We start from the raw sequence: 19,380 nt of genomic DNA on the forward strand, positions 1-19,380 counted from the left end.
ATTAGAACAAATCATTGGATTAAAATTAGAACTATTATGAGATCATTCTTGATTTCTTAACAAGGGGTTCATTTGAATACTGATAGTATACTGAATAACAGATTATTATTTTTCATTATCACTTTTGTAGGAAATGAGAAAGTGAGAAATAAGTTGCCAAATTCACTCAAGACAAGATCTCATTTTAAAATAGGAAAATCAATCAGTAAATAACTTACTATAGTTTCCAACATTTTGCTTGTTAGGACTATCAACTCTTACAAATCAGTAATACAGAAAATAAACTTAATTATATATAACTGAAATATGAATTCATTTGTAACTTTCACTAAACCCACAGGTAAGTTTAGCTGACAAGCATATATTCTACTGAATATAAACACAGCCTGAGAACTTTTAAGATTTTCCTTCTTTAATTATATTCTATCTCCTGAGGCTGACAGCTGGCCCTGCTACTCCCCTAAGGCAGTGACCTTCTGCTTGCTATTTCATAGGAGACTCACTGAACAAAGCACAGTCACTTACTAGAGTTCTGAGAGGATAACACATGGGTTCAGGGGTGACTGCAGGTCAGAGAGGGCTTCCCGGTAAGCACTTTGTTTTAAACAGGTGTGCATGGCCTCCTTCCCTTTGGCTCTGTTTAACTTCACTGCATTCAGTTTGATTAAACTATTTAAAGTTTTTAACTTATTGAGGGCTTCAACCTGAAAAATAAGTTCCCCACACAAAAAATTCATTTGATTAAAAATATCATGTGATCATATCAATAACACCTGCTCCCAACACATAAACATAAACACACATAATTAGCTGAAGTAAAAATAGTGTCTGCTTTATGAAAAGTATTTTACATATAATAAACAAATTATTTTTAACAGTTGTTATTTATGGCATCATTTTCAAAGTTTCTTTAAACCTTTTCTTATAAATTTGAGAAAAGCAGACATAGATTATGGGTACTTAAGAAGATAAATGTGGGCCAGCACTTGGGGAGGCTGAGGCAAGTGGATGACTTGAGGTCAGGAGACCAGCCTGGGCAACATAGTAAAACTCTCTCTCTACAAAATTTGCTAGGCATGGTGGCACTCGACTGTAATCCCAGCTACTTGGGAGGCTGAGGCACAAGAATCGCTTAAACCTTGGAGGCGGAGGTTGCAGTGAGCTGAGACTGAACCACTGTACTTCAGCCAAGGTAAGAGAGTGAGAAACTGTCTCAAAAAAAAAAAGAAAGAAAAGAAAAGAAAAAGAAAATAAATATGAAGCTTAAACTATTCAAAATTCTGCAATTCACCGAGTAGTAGAATTTGAGACATCACTAATCTAAACCAGTCCATTTGGCCAACTCCATAGTGTAAGAGAAAAACCTATGTAGAAGTAACTCTGAGGTTCTTGCTATTCAACCTTAATATCCACTTCTTGTCATCACTCTTGTACGATAGCTCAATATATTCTCTTTCCATTAACAGAAAAGCTAGAATGAATTATTGTCTAATAAATTAAGTGTGAATACAGACATAGTATGTTATTCAAATCTAAATTACTTGTTTTTATAATAACTATGGCTATCAAAACTTAAGCAAATAAAAAAAAAAACTTACGCAAGGTGTATCAACAACGGCCAACTAAATCAAAACCATTGTTTAAAGTTCAACTTTGGGTTGGGTGCGATAGCTCACATCTGTAATCCCAGCACTTTGGGAGGCTGAGGCAGGTAGATCAGTTGAGGCCAGGAGTTTGAGATCAGCCTGGCCAACATGGAGAAACCCAGTTTCTACTAAAAATACAAAAATTAGCCAGGCATAGTGGTGTGCACCTGTAATCCCAGATACTCAGGAGGCTGAGGCAGGAGAATCACTTGAACCCAGGAGCAAGAGGCTGCAGTGAGCCCAGATAGCACCACTGCACTCTCCAGCCTGGGCAACAGAGTGAGACTATGTCTCAAAAAATATATAAATAAGGGACAGGTGCAGTGGCTCACCCCTGTAAACCCAGCACTTTGGGAGGCCGAAGTGGGTGGATCACTTGAGGTCAGGAGTTCAGCACCAGCCTTGCCAACATGATGAAACCTCCCCTCCACTAAAAATACAAAAATTAGTCAAAAGGGGTGGCACATGCCTGTAATCCCAACTACTCAGGAGAGGCAGGAGAATTGCTTAAACCTGGGAGGTGGAGGTTGCAGTGAGCCAAGATCACACCACTGCACTCCAGCCTGGGCAACAGAGTGAGACTCTGTTGCAAAAAATAAAATAAATAAATAAATAAATAACAATAAATAAAATTCAACTTTTCTATTTGATAAGTGAGGGTCCTTTCATGTCATATTATGTAAAATTCATAACAACCTCAGCCAACCATAAAGAAGAAGGATTTTACTTTATATCATTAAAACTGGAAAAAACAAATGTTAAAAATAGAATTTAGGGCTGGGTGCGGTGGCTCATGCCTGTAATCCCAGCATTTTGGGAGGCCGAGGCGGGTGGATCACGAGGTCAAGAGATCAAGACCATCCTGGTCAACATGGTGAAACCCTGTCTCTACTAAAAATACAAAAAATTAGCTGGGCATAGTGGCACGTGCCTGTAATCCCAGCTACTCAGGAGGCTGAGGCAGGAGAATTGCCTGAACCCAGGAGGTGGAGGTTGCGGTGAGCCGAGATCGTGCCATTGCACTCCAGCCTGGGTAACAAGAGCGAAACTCCATCTCAAAAAAAAAAAAAAAAAAAAAAAAAAAAAAAAAATAGAATTTAAAAGTATACTGGTTGAGCACAGTGGCTCACGCCTGTAATCCCAGCACTTTGAGAGGCTGAGGTCAGGAGTTTGAGACCCACCTGACCAACATGGAGAAACCCCATCTCTACTGAAAATACAAAATTAGCTGGGTATGGTGGTGCATGCCTCTAATCCCAGCTACCTGTAATCCAGCTGAGGCAGGAGAATCGTTTGAACCTGGGAGGTGGAGGTTACAGTGAGCTGAGATTGAGCCACTGCATTCCAACCTGGGCAACAAGATTGAAACTCCGTCACAAAAAAAAAAAGTATACTGTATGTAACAAATATAAAATAATATGTATATCACAAATATAAACAATGTAGCTTGAAAATCCAACAAGAGATTTAATTTATATCATGTTTTTTTCTTTTGATGTTTTCATTTTTGAACTCTGCTTGTATACAAGGAAACCACTAAGACTATGTAGGGAGATGAATTCAAGCATGGAGTTTCCACAGAGACTGGGACGTTGCTCACAGGAAACTAGGAAGGACCTATGCAGCTTATGATAAAATCGAGATGGCTGAAACTTGCCAAGTTACCCATCTGTTAAAACCACAGATCACTCTACTTCTCAACAGTTTCAGGAGCTGTACAAACACTAGTGACAAGGTAACCAGACAAAAACTGGGCTATGAAAACAGGAACTTTTCAGAAGTATTTGAAATTTGATACTTCTTCCATGTCTGTACAGTTGGAAATTTTCGTGCTCCATCTCTAATTGTGTTGATATCTACTTCCTGGAACAATGTCCTGTTCCACAGTCCCCATGGCCATAAGTCTAATACTTTAAGTGTTTCAACACCTTGTCCTTTTATTAAGTTTACAGTAATAACAAGAACTGCCGTGTACAAGGTAAAGTCTTCCTCTCACAATTTATCAATCAAAACAAAAAAAGGAATAAGAATAATTTGTTCATACATATATCATCCTTTTATTGTCTTTAACATGAAGCTGAGGCTCCAAGAAAATAGGCAGTGTAGAAAACAGTCATATGAAGATATTAAACAAGTTATGACTAACTATGGCCTAATATTGCTTTGGCAGAAAATTTGAATTTTACACACAGTTCAATGAAAAATTATTGAAAGAATTTTAAAGGGGAAATGATGTAATACAATCTACTTTTTTTTTTTTTTGAGACAGTCTTGCTCTGTTGCCCAGGATAGAGTGTAGTGGTACAATCATAGCTCACTGCAACCTCAAATTCCTGGATTCAAGCAATCCTCCCACCTCAGCCTCCCAAGTAGTTGGGACTACAGTAGCAAGCCACCTTCTAATATTTTGTAGAGATGGGTCTCACTATGTTGTTCAGGTTAGTCTTGAACTTCTGGGCTCAAGTGATCCTCCCACCTTAGCCTTTCAAAGTGCTGGGTTTTCAGGTGTCAGCCACTGCATCTGGCTACAATCTACATTTTAAAAGGTCACTTTATCTTCTGTGTATAGAATGTGGGGCGGGGGAGAGATGTAGGAAGGGAAACAGGGGCACAATTTAGGAAGTTAATGAAGAAGTCCAGTGGAAAAAGAATAGTAGCTTGGACTAGGAGGGTAGCCATGAAAACAAGGGAAATAGGCAGAGGTGTGAGATATATTTCAGAGTTCTATAAAATTTAGAGGATTAATATTTGATTCCATGTTGCTGTGAAGAATAAATGACCCATAATAAGTGATGAATAAACATTAGCTATTATTACCATCATTAATGGGCTTTTCAAAGAGAAGGGATCAGAAACAGTTTTTAACATCATGAAAAAGCCTAAATATTAAAAACACCTAATGGAAGCCTATGAGAATTCCTGTGGCAACACAAATGAATTAGAAAAGAGTAGTTTAACTAGAAATTAGGAATCTGATATAAAAATAGGGTGGAGCTGGGCATGATGGCTCATGTCTGTATTACCAGCACTTTGGGATCAACATAGAATATATTAGGAATTCTAATTATTTTTCAGGTAGCATTCAGTTAATATTTTTCTGCTAAATTCACTGAAATTTCATTTCTTGACTTAAATTTTGATAAAAGAATTTATTAATCAGGTTATTACTGAGACTTCTAGGAAATAATGTGGTAGGAGAAATGGCATTTGATAAAACTGATCAAACACCATATACCAAACTGAACATGAAGATTAAAACAAGCTAATATTCATGCTTTAATCTTTGTCTGTCAAAAAAAGAAAAAATGAATAAACAAAATAAGCTGATACCTGCTTGGAAAGCACTTTCATGTGCCCCACACTTCCCCGACAGTATGCTTCAAGGATGACACCAAATTGTACTGAGACAGCAGGAATGTGCACTTCCGACCTGCAGAAAGTTAATGATATCCAAATCGTTTATCAAACACTTCAGATTATCAAATAAATATTGACTTCTTTATTCTACAAAAAATAAACTTATGATGGTAACGTCATTGTGTGCATTATTATTATTATCTTTTTTTTTTTTTTAGATTAAGTCTCACTCTGTCACCAGGCTGGAGTACAGTGGCAAGATCTTGGCTCACTGCGAGCTCCATGTCCCAGGTTCAAATGATTCTCCTGCCTCAGCCTCCTGAGTAGATAGGATTACAGGCGTGCACCATCATGCCTGGCCAACTTTTGTTTTTAGTAGAGATGGGGTTTCACCATGTTGGCCAGGATGGTCTTGATCTCTTGACCTTGTGATCCACCCATCTTGGCCTCCCAAGTACTGGGATTACAGGTGTGAGCCACCGCACCTGACCTCGTTATTATTTTTCCTTCCTTCCTTCCTTCCTCCCTCCTTTCCTCCCTTTTCTGAGACAGAGTCTCACTCTGTTGCCCAGGCTGGAGTGCACTGGTGCGATCTCAGCTCACTGCAATCTCTACCTCCCAGATTGAACCTTGCCAAAAATAAAAACGTGTAGCTAGATGTCATTAGGTGACTAGGTTCTAGCCAACAGGTTGCAAGGTGAAGTGATGTGCACAACAAATGAGTCCTGCACTTAGAAGGAAATGATGGTCCCACCCCTCCTGTACCCTGTCTTTCCCTCCTGACCCTCCCCATTTCTAGCTGGAATTTGCATGGGGTGCCCAGCCCCTTCATACTTGCAATTCTCCTGCCTTACAGTCTCCCGAGTAGCTGGGATTACAGGCATGCACCACCATGCCTGGCTAATTTTTGCATTTTCAGTAGAGACAGCGTTTCACCATGTTGGCCAGGTTGGTCTAAACTCCTGGCCTCAAGTGATCCACCTGCCTCAGCCTCCCAAAGTGCTGGGATTACAGGCGTGAGCCACCGCACCCGGCTATTTTGTGTATAATTATTAGTGAGATGGGTCAACTTTCCAATTTGTTAAACTTCAAAGTTCAAAATCTGTGTGATTCTATAATTAGTTAATTCTTTATTCCAAGAAATCTAAAATGTGCACATCTTAACCTGATTTGGTTTTGTAGGGGTGAGGTGATCTTACCAATTTAAAAACATTAGGCTGAAACAGAGATCTACAAAATCCAACTAGCATTATACAATTGACTAATGCCCTGATTAGCATCTATTCCAATTTTTTTCTCACTTAAAAAGTGGCGTACATATTTGAAAAAGGAAGGAATACTTATTTTGCTATTCCCTGAGGAATTTTAAAACTAAGACTGAATGAATGACAAAAGACTAGTTAAAAATAAGAAAAGGTTCTAGAACAACAAGGAATTAAAAAAAGAGGGGGGGAATCTATGAATAATAAGAAAATCATATCCAGAAATAAAACTTCTAAAATCAGCAGCACAATATTATAGAGCTTATTGCCTTTGAGAAGCTCAGCAAAAAAAAAAAAGAAGAGAAAAAGGAAGGAAGGAGGGAGGGAAAGAAAGAACAAAACAAAGAGAAAGAAAGAAAGAAAGAAAAGAAATCAAGCAGCCATGGAGGGACACATAAGGATCTTGAATAACTGAATTACTTTGTCAAATCATGAAAATCAAGAGTACAGTTATCAAGAAATAGGAGAAGGCACCAAAACTATATACATGTTATAAATGGCTCAGAAATAAATGAAAGCAGCTATTTGTTCTATTAAATATATTATGGTGATTTATAGTTACTAAAGCACATGGTAGGATCAAATTGAAATATAAAAGACTTACCTAAGATGCCAAAATAGAAACTGCCCTATCCTCCGATTAGCAAGCGCTCTTTCTAATAGGAATCTAGAGAGGGCACAATCAAGAAAAGGCTCATACTTTAAAACTTGCACCAGTTGTAAAAGATATTGAGAAAGTTCTTCATCACTGAAAGAAACAAAAGACACAGTGAGTAAGCAAACAACCTGTGGCAGAAAAAGATCCCTTCCTGTCAAACTATCAAATGTGAACTTGTTGAAACGCAATGGTTCTTTGGGGCCAGGCTTGTTACATGCTTGTCTTCACTGAACCACTGTTAAAATACCACAAAACAAGCTAAAGATTTCAGATGGGGAAAGGTGAGTGAAGAGGGTCAAAGAACAGATACAAGAGACATTTTAATCAAATGAATTAGATTGTGATATGGTCTGGCTTTTGTCCCCACCCAAATCTCACCTCAAATTATAATCCTCATAATCCCTATGTGTTGAAGGAGGGTCCTGGTGGAGGGTAATTGAATCAATGTGGCCCCCCATGCTAATCTCATGTAGTGAGTGAGTTCTTATGAGATTTGATGACTTCATGAATGGTGGTTTCCCCTGCTCTTTCCCTTTTCCTGCCACCTTGTGAAGATGGTACTTGCTTCTCCTTTGCCTTCCAGCATGATTTTAAGTTTTGTGAGGCCTCCCCAGCCATGTGGAACTGTGAGTCAATTAAACCGCTTTCCTTTATAAATTACCCAGTCTCAGGTATTTCTTTATAATAGTGTGAAAACAGACTACTACAGATTGTTAAAATTGATGACTGTATTTCCAGTCAGCTAAGAGTTACCAAAAATATCAGACACTTCAATACTGATTTCTGATCATGCTAAAAAATTTATGTGCTTAGTTGAACAATCATTTTTAAAATAAAAATCCCATCAGTAATTTCACAATTTATTTTCCTTTGCTATCATCAGGGTTAAGTAAGTTATCCCAGATAACCAAAGAACAATTAAAATCCTAACTTCAGATAGTTTGAAAGATGAGAAAGTGAATACATTTATAAGTGGGAACTGATCACTGAATTAATATAACATACAATATTGTAATTAACTGAGCTGAATTAATTAAGGTTAGTGGTTCTCTATTTTGTGTCAAGCTCCAGACCATTCACCTGTAAACGCACTCCCATCAGAGGCAATTCCGGCAGTATGAGGTATGAGGCCCAAGTGCTCCACTTAATGTCTATAGTCTTGGGTAATAAATGGTTAAGGAATTAGTAGTCTAAGGCAGATATCTGGGATTGAAACCCAGGGCATTATTAAAAAAAAAAAAAAAAAACAACCCAGAAAATTTGACAATAGAAAAACCACCAGAATTAGCTACATGGAATACACAGATCATAGCAATCTCCTCAGAGGGATCAACACATTTAAGAAAAACACTTGGTTCAGCCCAAGGAGAACTAGGTGGCCCCTCCACAAGAGGTCTCCAATGCAGACTTAAGGAGATGGTGGAGCAACTGGCAATTCATTTTTTAAAACTACCTATAACACAATCTTGATTAGGCTTATTGTAAAATTCATGCCCATTATATAACCTGTAAATAATGTAAAAGCTAGGAAGTACAGGAATAGAAGGAGGCTTCCTCTTCTCTCACATTTCTAATTTCACTCCCCAGAAATAAGCACTGTTGGTGAGTCTGGGTAATTTCTTTTGGATATCATGTAGCATAAAACATACACAATTTTAAAAAGAAAAAATGATCGTAGTATCCATACTATTTTGAGAGCTTTCATTTTTCAAAAACCAAAAAGTACATAAGCCTCATTTTTGAGGGTAGAAAGAAAATAGATAAACGTAATTGTTTGCGACATGCATTTCTTCAGTGAATCTCATAGACTCTCACAAATGCACCACCCAAAGGAGACTGTACAAACATGTTCACTGCAGCATTTTTTATAATAGGGAAATGTGGAGAAAACTTAAATGTTACTTAATAGAGAATTAAATAAGATATATCCCTATGACAGAATATTATAAAGGAATAAACGACATTTAAATATAATGGGAGAGACTAATCTCAAAATCCTAATGTTGATTTTTTTTGGGGGGGAGGGGGGTGGGGGACAGAGTCCCACTCTGTAGCCCAGGCTGGAGTGCAGTGGCACAATCTTGGCTCACTGCAACCTCCGCCTCCCGGGTCCTGGTTCAAGCAATTCTCCTGCCTCAGTCTCCCGAGTAGCTGGGATTTCAGGCATGTGCCACCATGCCCAGCTAATTTTTGTATTTTAGTACAAATGAAGTTTAACCATGTTGGCCAGGCTGGTCTTGAACTCCTGATCTCATGATCTACCTGCCTCAGCCTCCCAAAGTGCTGGGATTACAGGCGTGAGCCACTGAATTTTTATTTTTATTTATTTTATTTTTTGAGACAGGGTCTCACTCTCTTACCCAGGCTGGAGTGCAGTGGCACCATCTCAGCTCCTGCAACCTCCGCCTCCAGGGCTCAAGTGATCCTCCCACCTCAGCCCCCTCCCAAGTAGCTGAGATCGAAGGTGCACACCTCCACGCTCAGCTAATATCTCTGTATTTTGGGTAGAGATGGGGCTTAACCATGTTGCCCAGTCTGGTCTCAAACTCCAGGGCTCATTGATCCGCCTGTGTTGGCCTCCCAAAGTGATGGGATTATAGGCGTGAGCCACTACACCTGGCTGGTTTTTTTTTCCTTTTTTTTTGAGACGGAGTCTTGCTCTGCCACCCACGCTAGAGTGCAGTGGCACAATCTTGGCCCAATGCAACCTCTGCCTCCTGGGTTCAAGTGGTTCTCTTGCCTCAGCCTCCTGAGTAGCTGGGATTACAGGCGCCTGCCACCATGCCCAGCTAATTTTTTGTATTTGTAGTAGAGAAGCGGTCACCATGTTGGCCAGGCTGGTCTTGAACTCCTGACATCAAGTGATCTGCCTGCCTTGGCCTCCCGAAATGCAGGGATTACAGGCATGAGCCACTGCATCCAGCCATCTAGCCAAATTTTCAAAAACAAAGATATAAACTAATGCATATGGCAAGACATATTTGTGCAGTAACAATTCCACATCTATATTTTCATAGACATATATGATGAAACAGAAAAATGTGATATAGAAGCATACACACCAAATTCATTATAATGTTTGCCTCTGGAAAGGAAGAGAAGTAATCAAGACTGGGTAAGAAAACTACGAGGACTTCAACTTTAATTGTAATGTATTTGCTTAACAATATATATATTTTTAAACCCATGACAAAAATTAACATTTCTTAATTCTGGATGGTGGACAGACTGTGTGAAGAAAAGAGGCAGCAGAGCAGGTTTGGCTGCTATTCTTTAACAAGTCTGCTTATAGGATTGGCCCATGGCTGGCATCTGGTAGTTAAGATTTCCGAAGGGTTCCTACCACCTTCGTAATTGATGAGTGGCTCACTGCACCTAAACTGTTTGTACAAATAATGGTCTATGTTGTATACCCACTTTACTCCTGGGAGTATAGAAATCTGGTACATGCTAGGCAGAGGGTGCTTATGTGATAGCTGCCAGTAAAAACCCTGGCCACCAAATCTCTAACAAGCTTCCCTTGCAGACACATATTATCACAACTCACTCCTGATAGAATTAAAAGTGTTCAGTGTGACTTCATTGGAAAAGGATTCTTACAAGCTTATGTATGCCTGTTTTCCTCATGACTTCACCCCCATGCACCTATTTCTCTATTCAAATTTTGCTCTCTATCCTTTTGCTGCAATAAATTATATCTGTAAATAACTATACGCTGAGTTCTGAGACCTTCTAGTGAGTCATCAAACCTGAGGGTGATCTTGAGGACCTTCAGACACAGTATGCTTTTGTTTTGTTCTAGTATAAATGTTGAGTCGGGGGGAGCAGCAGGAGTAGAGGAGCAAATGCTTTCTTTGAACTGTGAGTAATTCTGATCCCTTTTCTTTCTTACGAGACATCAAGAACACACCCTTGTCCCAAATCCACCCAAGTTATTCCTTGCCCCAAAGAAAACCAGCTGCAGAAGATACCTCATCTGTCGCAGGCAGCCTACAGCATATTCTCGAACGTACTGGTCTGGATAGTTGAAATCCAGAAGCTCTAGGGCCTCCCGGGGGGGCAATTTAGGCCAAATCTGAAGGAGCGCCTGAAGCTGTTTAAAAAATGAAAATGGTTCAGAAATAATGGGGGACAAAAGTAATCTAATTTTCCTTGACACACAAGAGCACTGAGTTGGGTCAAAAGAAGGTAAAGCATACTTTTAATTACTGAGGCCTCAAAAATCCATTCCTGTTAATATAAACTAATAAAGATTGTCTTTGTTGTTCAAACATTCTATAGACAAGTTGAAAAAGCTATGAAGTACTTACCCCCAAATAAATTTTATGGGTGAGAGTGAAAAAAATGTTTAATTTGTAGCCCTCATAAAACTCAAACCCCATCTGAGAAAATCTTATTCCTTAGTATTAATTTCACTCATTGGATTTTCTTGGGTATCACGTAAGTACCACTGACATCAGTGTCATGGAAGGTATATGATATATATGCAAGATCAGTGCTATAAAACTATGGCAAATAGATGGCAGTGATTAGAGGATTTTCTTTCAATTGATTGCTCAAAGTCATATTGGGAGAGGTGGTCTGCAAGCGCTTGCTGGCTGTCTTGTGGATGTTATGTTTGATTTTCAGATCAATTAAGCTTTGAGAATTCAATAAAAATGGTTAATATTTTATTATTTAAGTTATTCAACCCGTCATTAATTATGCCAAGCTCTCTCCAAAAAGTCAACAATATGTAAATGAGTATCCAGCAGCTAAGTTAAATGACAATTTCCCATATCAAGCAAAAGTAAATAAAAGTTAAGTTTACTAAAGATAATTTAACCTAATATTTTCAGTTGTTTTACATTTAATAAATATTTTTGGGAAAATAATACTTTTGAATGATTTTCTAAAAATGTAATTACTCCATTATTAGCATATATTTATATAAATTGTCTTTTTTTTTTTTGAGACTGAGTTTTGCTCTCGTTGCCCAGGCTGGAGTGCAATGACACAATCTCGGCTCACTACAACCTCTGCCTCCCGGATTCAAGTGATTCTCCTGCCTCCGCCTCCTGAGTAGCTGGGATTACAGGCGCCCACCACCATACCCAGCCAATTTTTTGTGTTTATTTTTAGTAGAGATGGAGTTTCACCATGTCGGCTAGGTCTCCAACTCCTGACCTCAGGTGATCCACCCAGCTCGGTCTCCCAAAGTGCTGGGATTACGGGCGTGAGCCACTGTGCCGGCATAAATTGTTAAATTTTATATGTAATTTGATACATTACAATTCACTTGTGAAAAAATTACATAGATAATTATTTAGCAAATACAGTGAAATGCTAGTAGTTTTTAAAATTTAACTTTTCTTTTAAGAGACAGGGTCTCATTCTGTTGCCCAGCCTGGAGTGCAGTGGCACCATCATAGCTCACTACAGCCTTGAACTCCTGGATACAAGCGATTCTCCCATCTTAGCCTCCTGAGTAGCTAGGACTACAGGCACACACCACCTAGCCTATAGCTAGGACTACAAGCACACACCACCATGCCCAGCGAATTTTATTTTATTTATTTATTTTTGTAGAGATAGGGTCTCATTATGTTGCTCAGGCTGGCCTCAAATTCCTAGCCTCAAGTGATCTTCCCAACTCTGCTTCCCAAAGTGCTGGGATTACAGGCTTGAGCCACCATACCCAGCTTAAATTTTAACTTTAAACTTAAGTTTTACTTAGTTATTCTTAACCCTGTATTAAATAAAGCTTGCTCTTTTTTTTATGTATAAAGCACGGATACACATACAGTACATAAACAGATGTACCATGTATCTGTAAAATCAAAATCTCAAGGGTTATTGCGGGGAAAAAAGGTCTATAAAAACTCTCAAGGGTATAGTGATGAAAACCCACTAAGAAATACTGGTATAAAGACGTAAAGCACCAACCTCATCCCCACTTTTTCTCCCTGCTTTGCCCACGGCCCTAATGGACCAGCAGTTTTTATTATGGGCAGAAGAGCTGGGATGAGACTATTTTCTGAGGTTTTGAAACAGCAGTAACAACAACAACAACAAAAAACTCCTAGTATCTCCAATTAATACTTGGAATATGCTACCCATAAATAATACTGAAAAGGAGAGATAACATTATGTAATAGTAGAGGTTCAGCAATGCTGTAGTTAAAAACAACTCTACCATTAAAAAGTAATGACTTTTCGTAAGATCATTTATAATTACTAAAAATTAAATTATGTAAGTGTAAAATTAATTGCCAAAACTCACCAAATCTCTCTATAAGACAGCTTTTAAGAGTACAGTAAGAAATTTTTTCCATTGTGATTCCAATGAAATAATAATATGATGCATTTCTTAGATATGCACTCAGCACTAGACACTATCCAAAAGAAATGGGCAAATGTGCCAAGTTAAAAAATGCCTAGATTTTGTTTTCCATTACTGAAGGTTCCTGGAAAATGAATCCAGAATTTAGACAATAAATCATCGACTAGAAGACAATAACTATTCTAGAGCAATGAAAATTAAATCGTTCCTTTTCAGTCTAATTTGGTCTAAGGTAGAAACAATTTAAACAAGGTATATACAATAATGTAATTATATAACATTTCCAAAGATTGATTGATTGCTTGATTATTTATTTAATTATTTGAGACAGGGTCTCCCTCTGTCACCCAGGCTAGAATGCAATGGCACAATCTCAGCTCACTGCAACCTCAGCCTCCTGGGCTCAAGTGATCCTCCTGCCTCAGTCTCCCTAGTAGCTGGAACAGGTGTGTGCCACCACATCGGGCTAATTTTTTATCTGTTGTAGAGACATGGTTTCACCATGTTACCCAGGCTGGTCTCAAACTCCTGATCGGCCTACCTCAGCCTCCCAAAGTGCTGAGATTACAGACATAAGCCACCAACCCTAGCCATTTTTCTTTTTCTGAGACAAGATCTCACTCTGTTGCCCAGGCTGGAGTGCAATGGTATTTGGCTCACTGCAGCCTCAACTTCCCAGATTCAAGCAAACCTCTCACTTCAGCCTCTCAAGTAGTTGGGCCTACTACAGGTACATGTCACCATGCCCAGCTAATTTTTGTATTTTTTATAGAGATGGGGTTTCGTCATGTTGCCTAGGCTGGTCTGGAACTCCTGAGCTCAAGAGATCCAACTGCCTTGGCCTCTCAAAGTGCTGGGATTAGAGGCGTGCATCACCATGCCCGGCTCCAAAGATCTTTAGACACTAAAAGTAAACACAAAAGAAATCCTTTCTACACTTAATTTGAGAAGTGAAACAATAAAACCAAAGATTTTTAAAATGAATATAATTAAGATAAATCTGTATTTCTTCACTATATTTTTAGTCACTATAAATTTACTAAGACTACATACGAGAGAGATTGATTGAACTGAAATAAGTAACATGAAAACATCTGGTTATTTGAGTAGACCAAATTTATTTTTTCTGATTAAAAAAACCATTTCAAAGGTCTTTCGATTGAGCACTGGTGGGTCATTTGAACTGAATAAATGCCAGGGCTTTTTGGCAGGGTCTTGAAAATTAAATCAAGGAACTAAAATTTGGTGTTTTTTTTTCTTTTTAGATGGAGTTTCACTCTAGCTGTCCAGGCTGGAGTGCAATGGCACGATCTCAGCTCACTGCAGCTTTCATCTCCCAGGTTCAAGCAACTCTCCTGCCTCAGCCTCCCGAGTAGCTGGGATTACAGGCGCTTGCCACCATACCCAGCTAATTGTTGTATTTTTAAGAGACAAGGTTTCACCAAGTTGGCCAGGCTGGTCTTGAACTCCTGATCTCAGGTGATCCACCTGCCTCGGCCTCCCAAAGTGCTGGCATTACAGGCGTGAGCCACCACATCTGGGCAATATGGTGGTTTTTTGAAGCAAAATGGTCTTTTTTCTATTCTGCCAAAAGGCATACGTTCAGTAACACTGGACAACTGAAACGAATGTTAAAATTGATCTGAATGATATATGATCTAAAATGTTATTCTCTATAATAGATGTAATTTTCAAACAATGAACATTCCAGAACAGGCATTGCAAAGAGTCTTAAGATTTAAAACTCTGGAGTTCACTGATGAAGCTGGTAGAAGGTACCTAGGTCTTAGCAAGTGCTATTTTGATAGATAATTGTCCCAAGATCAGTGTTTCAATTGTATTTGGTGAAAGGTATGACAATCCTACCCGAAATCTGAGATTTTTAAATCTTGAAAATGTTCTGGTCCATTAATTGGAGTATTAGAGTTTAAAAACCTCAAAATTTCTCCTGCTTAAATTATCCTATCTATGAAAACATACCTACGAGAAAAGGACACTTTATGTGAAACCAACAAAGTACCATATACCCAAAAAAAGTTACAGAAACCATCTTTTGTTACCTGAGCAACATCCTCAAGTTTATTCCACTTGATTGACAGCAGTAATTTTGGCAGTGACTGTGGGAAATTCTCTCGGCAGTCTTGTCGCAAAGTCCAAATAAGATCCATTTCATTTTCACACAGTTGAGACAAGGGATCCCTGTCCAAGATTTCTTTCAATACAGGAAGAAACTTTTTTCCACCTCGACTCTAAGAAAGTAAAATACTCATTATAGAATTGTGCAAACACCACTGGTAAACATTCAATAAATTTATATACATTTATATAATAAATGAACCTAAATATGTGAGATATAAAAATATATTTCATAAAAAAATAATAAAGGTGGATCCTTTATTAAATTTCTAAGCTAAAGAGAAAGAGATTCTCAAAATAGTTTCTAAAAATCTAAAAAATGTAAACTGTATAAACACTGGGTGGCAGTATTGCTTCTCGGATAAAAATCCAAGTCAGGCCAGGCAAGGGGGGCTCACGTGTGTAATCCCAACACTTTGAGAGGTCAATGCGGGTTGACTCCCTGAGCTCAGGAGTTTCTGACCAGCCTGGGCAACATGGTGAAAACCTATTTCTACAAAAAATACACAAGAAAAAAAGATTAGCCAGGCGTAGTTGTGCACACCTGTAGTCCCAGGTACTCAGGAGGCTGAGGCAGGAAAATCACTTCAGCCTGGGAGGCAGAGGTTGCAGTGAGCCAAGACTGGACCACTGAATTCCAGCCTGGGTGACAGAGCAAGACACTGTTTCAAGAACAAACCCACAACCAAATCATTTACTTTTTGAACTGAATTTCTTTAGTTTTCAAATACTATAAACAAAAAAAATGAAGATGATCTAAACATATGAGGCTAAAAATAAAAGTAAGGGGTGCCTTCTTGGCTTGTGCCCTGACTCAAAGGCCTAAAATCTCCTTAGATTAATAATCAAATGTTGGCTAAAACTAAACATGGAAAAATACAGTTCGCTCATTTTCCTTCCCAATCCCTACAAGAAAATACTAAAAAAAGAATATGGCCCATGTTGTTTTGGATCCAGACCCTGAATTCCACAAAAGAAAGAGGTGTGCTTCCCCATGCTTACATCAAAATTATATCACTTTACTCAAAACATATTTTTCTAAAAATCTCTTCCAACATTATCTGAGAGGAGCCTGTAAGGATCTATAATCTATTATTATATTACTTTATACTTGACATTATTTTAACTGGGATTTCATATGAACATGAAAATGAATAGAAGTATCATATTATTAGTTTTCAAAAGTAATCCAATTCAAAATAGCATATAGCTAAATAAAAAAGAATGGAAATACTAAGTATAATTTTATTAAAGTAAGACAAGTGATTTTTGGACACTGGCCTTCAGGGAGACACATTACTGAGAAGAAAACAAACCAAAGACAGATAAGAACCAAAGCTGTTTAACTCTCCTAAATTAAGTTGAAAGTTTAAGCTTTCCTCAGCTGAAAGTTCACTTTAAGAGTTAAATACTTTGTTATAATACAAAGAAAGATTAAGTTAATACTTGTATTCTCTTCAGTTTGTCCATCTGTTAATGGAGATTTAAATACTTTCTTGTTATTACAATGGCAATAAAGACATGCATGAAAATGCTTGAGAAACTGAAAACTCCATGAGTCTTTCTAGCACAATATTTATCCCAATGAGACCAAAGTGTAGAGTAGAACAGCTGGAAATTGTATCTAAGAAGTGGAAAGAGGATTGTTTGCCACTTGGTAGAGAGAAACTAAGCTGAAGAACAAGCACCAATTGGCCAATAAACAGTTCTGATCTTCTGTCTACAGTCTTCCTGACATAACTGTAATGCTTTATATTTAAAACCTTTCCCTGGCTCTGCCATTGTCTACAGAATAAAATTCAAGCTAGTCTCAAAGGTTATGAGGACCTTGAAGACCTTATCATACTTTTCCAGTTGCTCTAAATCTCTCAAATTATACTCGACTATTAATAATTCAAACTGGTTGCTGTATCCTCTACTGCATACTGCAGTGATACTCACTAGCATTTTTAAAGAAATACTTTTCATGCTCTCAAATTATAAACTTATCTCAAAATGGAAGTCATATCTTCTTCCCACGTATATCCCTAGTACAGAACAGACAATACATGAAATACATAAAAAATGAAAACAAATTTGTCATGAACATATTTACATTAAAATTCTGCATCAAGCTATCTTCTATTATAATAAATAACTAATAGAATTAAATAACTCTAATAGAATTAAATAACTAAACAAAACAGACTAGGAGATAATTCACTAATTCTCTATATTAGATATCTTTTGACAAGAGTTTAAAAGTTACATCTAGAATAAAGGTCCCTGAAAAACACAATTAAGCTAATCATTTGAATGAGACCAGTTTTCTGATTAGCATATCACTCAGGTCAAGTAGATAGAAAAGGGCAGGCAGGCAGAGAGACAGGCAGGCAGGCACACATACACGTGTATGTTCTAGGTGTTTTGCCCAAATCTCTTATTTATTCTAGTTATTGAGGATGATCAATATATGACTTCTTTCCAGTATCTAAAAATATTAGCTACCTGGGAATAATTAACATAAAAGTTGGTAAGATGGAAAAATTACCAGACTCTGGAAAACTAAGTCAAAGCAAGTATGCTACATGCCCTCATGGTCATTGAAATGAAATAGAGAGTGAAATATGCTCCATTTCATTTTCTTTATGTAGAAATTACCACACTGTGTCAAACCCAAGGAACCTCTTGCTTAGTATCTACCTCTGACAAAGACACAAAGAAATATTATCTTCTCACAAACAGCAACTTTACAGGTTAAACACCCTTGTTTCCCTTAGGATTTCATTATAGATTAATCTTCCATTACATTAGAAAAGGGTTTTGTTTGCTTGTTTGTGTTTTGAGACAGGGTCTCTCTCTGTTACCCAGGCTGCACTGCAGTGGCACAATCTGGCTCATTGCAGCTTCAACCTCCTAGACTCCACCCCAGCCTTTTGAGTAGCTGGGACCACAGGCATGCACCACCACGTCCAGCTCATTTTTATATTTTTTGTAGCTATGGGGTTTCTCCATGTTCCCCAGGCTGGTCTCAAATTCCTGAGCTCCAGCAATCCACCTGCCTCACCTTCCAAAATGCTGGGATTACAGGCATGAGCCACTGTGTCCGGCCATAAAAGGTTTTATAAATTTTAATATCTGTATTCCCATAAGATAATGATTTTTCCAAATGTTCTGTACTCCCTTTCAAATATCAACATTGAAAAAAACATAAAAACATGAAAAGCTTATATTCTAACAAGTTGAAGAATTCCAAGTTTTAATAAATTAAAGAGAATGGATTCTACAATATCCGCTTTAAGATAGCCAAAGACGAATCAAATAAGTAAACTCCAAATTCTTGGGATTTTATGGGTAGGCAGATACAGTTCACTGTACTAAAGAAAATAAACACAAAAATACTATATACCTAATTATAGTGGTTTTATATTTAGAGACTCAATCTACAAAGGGTACATAATTGGGTTTCATTAAAAAATGATGTCATCGGCCAGGTGCGGTGGCTCACACTTGTAATCCTAGCATTTTGGGAGGCCAAGGTGGGTGAATTACGAGGTCAGGAGTTCAAGACCAGCCTGGCCAACATGGTGAAACCCTGATACTAAAAATACAAAACTTAGCCGGGAGTGGTGGTGAGCGCCTGTAATCCTAGCCTCTCAGGAGGCTGAGGCAGAGAATTACTTGAAGCTGAGAGGTAGAGGTTACAGTGAGCTGTGATTGTGCCACTACACTCCAGCCTAGGCCATGAAGGGAGACTCTGTCTCAAAAACAAACCCAATGTCATCAGAATTTGAAAATAAAACTCCTAGCCAAACCTGTCATTGCAAACAACACAGAGTGTGAATTGTTAGTGTCAAAGAAAGACAGACAGCTGTTATGTTCAAAAAGCTAGCAAAAGCTAGCAGGCTGAGCATAATTTGGTGGATCCAAGTTAGACCTCTACAGGCTGCTGTAAGGTGTAAACACCCTGAAGACCTAGGAATAAGCTAAGTGGGGAGAGCAGTGGAGCTGCATAATTGT

At 38.1% G+C, this 19,380-nt stretch overlaps 1 protein-coding gene across 2 annotated transcripts in view; it reads right to left on the reverse strand.

Moving 5' to 3' along the window:
* PIK3CB (phosphatidylinositol-4,5-bisphosphate 3-kinase catalytic subunit beta) overlaps window positions 1-19,380 on the reverse strand; it is a 170,471-nt gene that overhangs the window by 29,118 nt on the left and 121,973 nt on the right. For both annotated transcript variants that reach the window (XM_064378740.1, XM_064378741.1), the window contains exons 13-17: window positions 15,306-15,494; window positions 10,895-11,016; window positions 6,870-7,013; window positions 4,977-5,076; window positions 526-704 (exon numbers count right to left, since the gene is read on the reverse strand). In XM_064378740.1, the coding sequence (XP_064234810.1) occupies window positions 526-704; window positions 4,977-5,076; window positions 6,870-7,013; window positions 10,895-11,016; window positions 15,306-15,494 (734 nt within the window). The remainder of the gene's footprint in view (window positions 1-525; window positions 705-4,976; window positions 5,077-6,869; window positions 7,014-10,894; window positions 11,017-15,305; window positions 15,495-19,380) is intronic.

Source organism: Aotus nancymaae, unplaced genomic scaffold, assembly GCF_030222135.1.
Source record: "Aotus nancymaae isolate 86718 unplaced genomic scaffold, 86718_ANA_hifiasm-v0.15.2.pri h1tg000019l, whole genome shotgun sequence".
In the NCBI taxonomy this organism is placed as follows: domain Eukaryota; kingdom Metazoa; phylum Chordata; class Mammalia; order Primates; family Aotidae; genus Aotus; species Aotus nancymaae.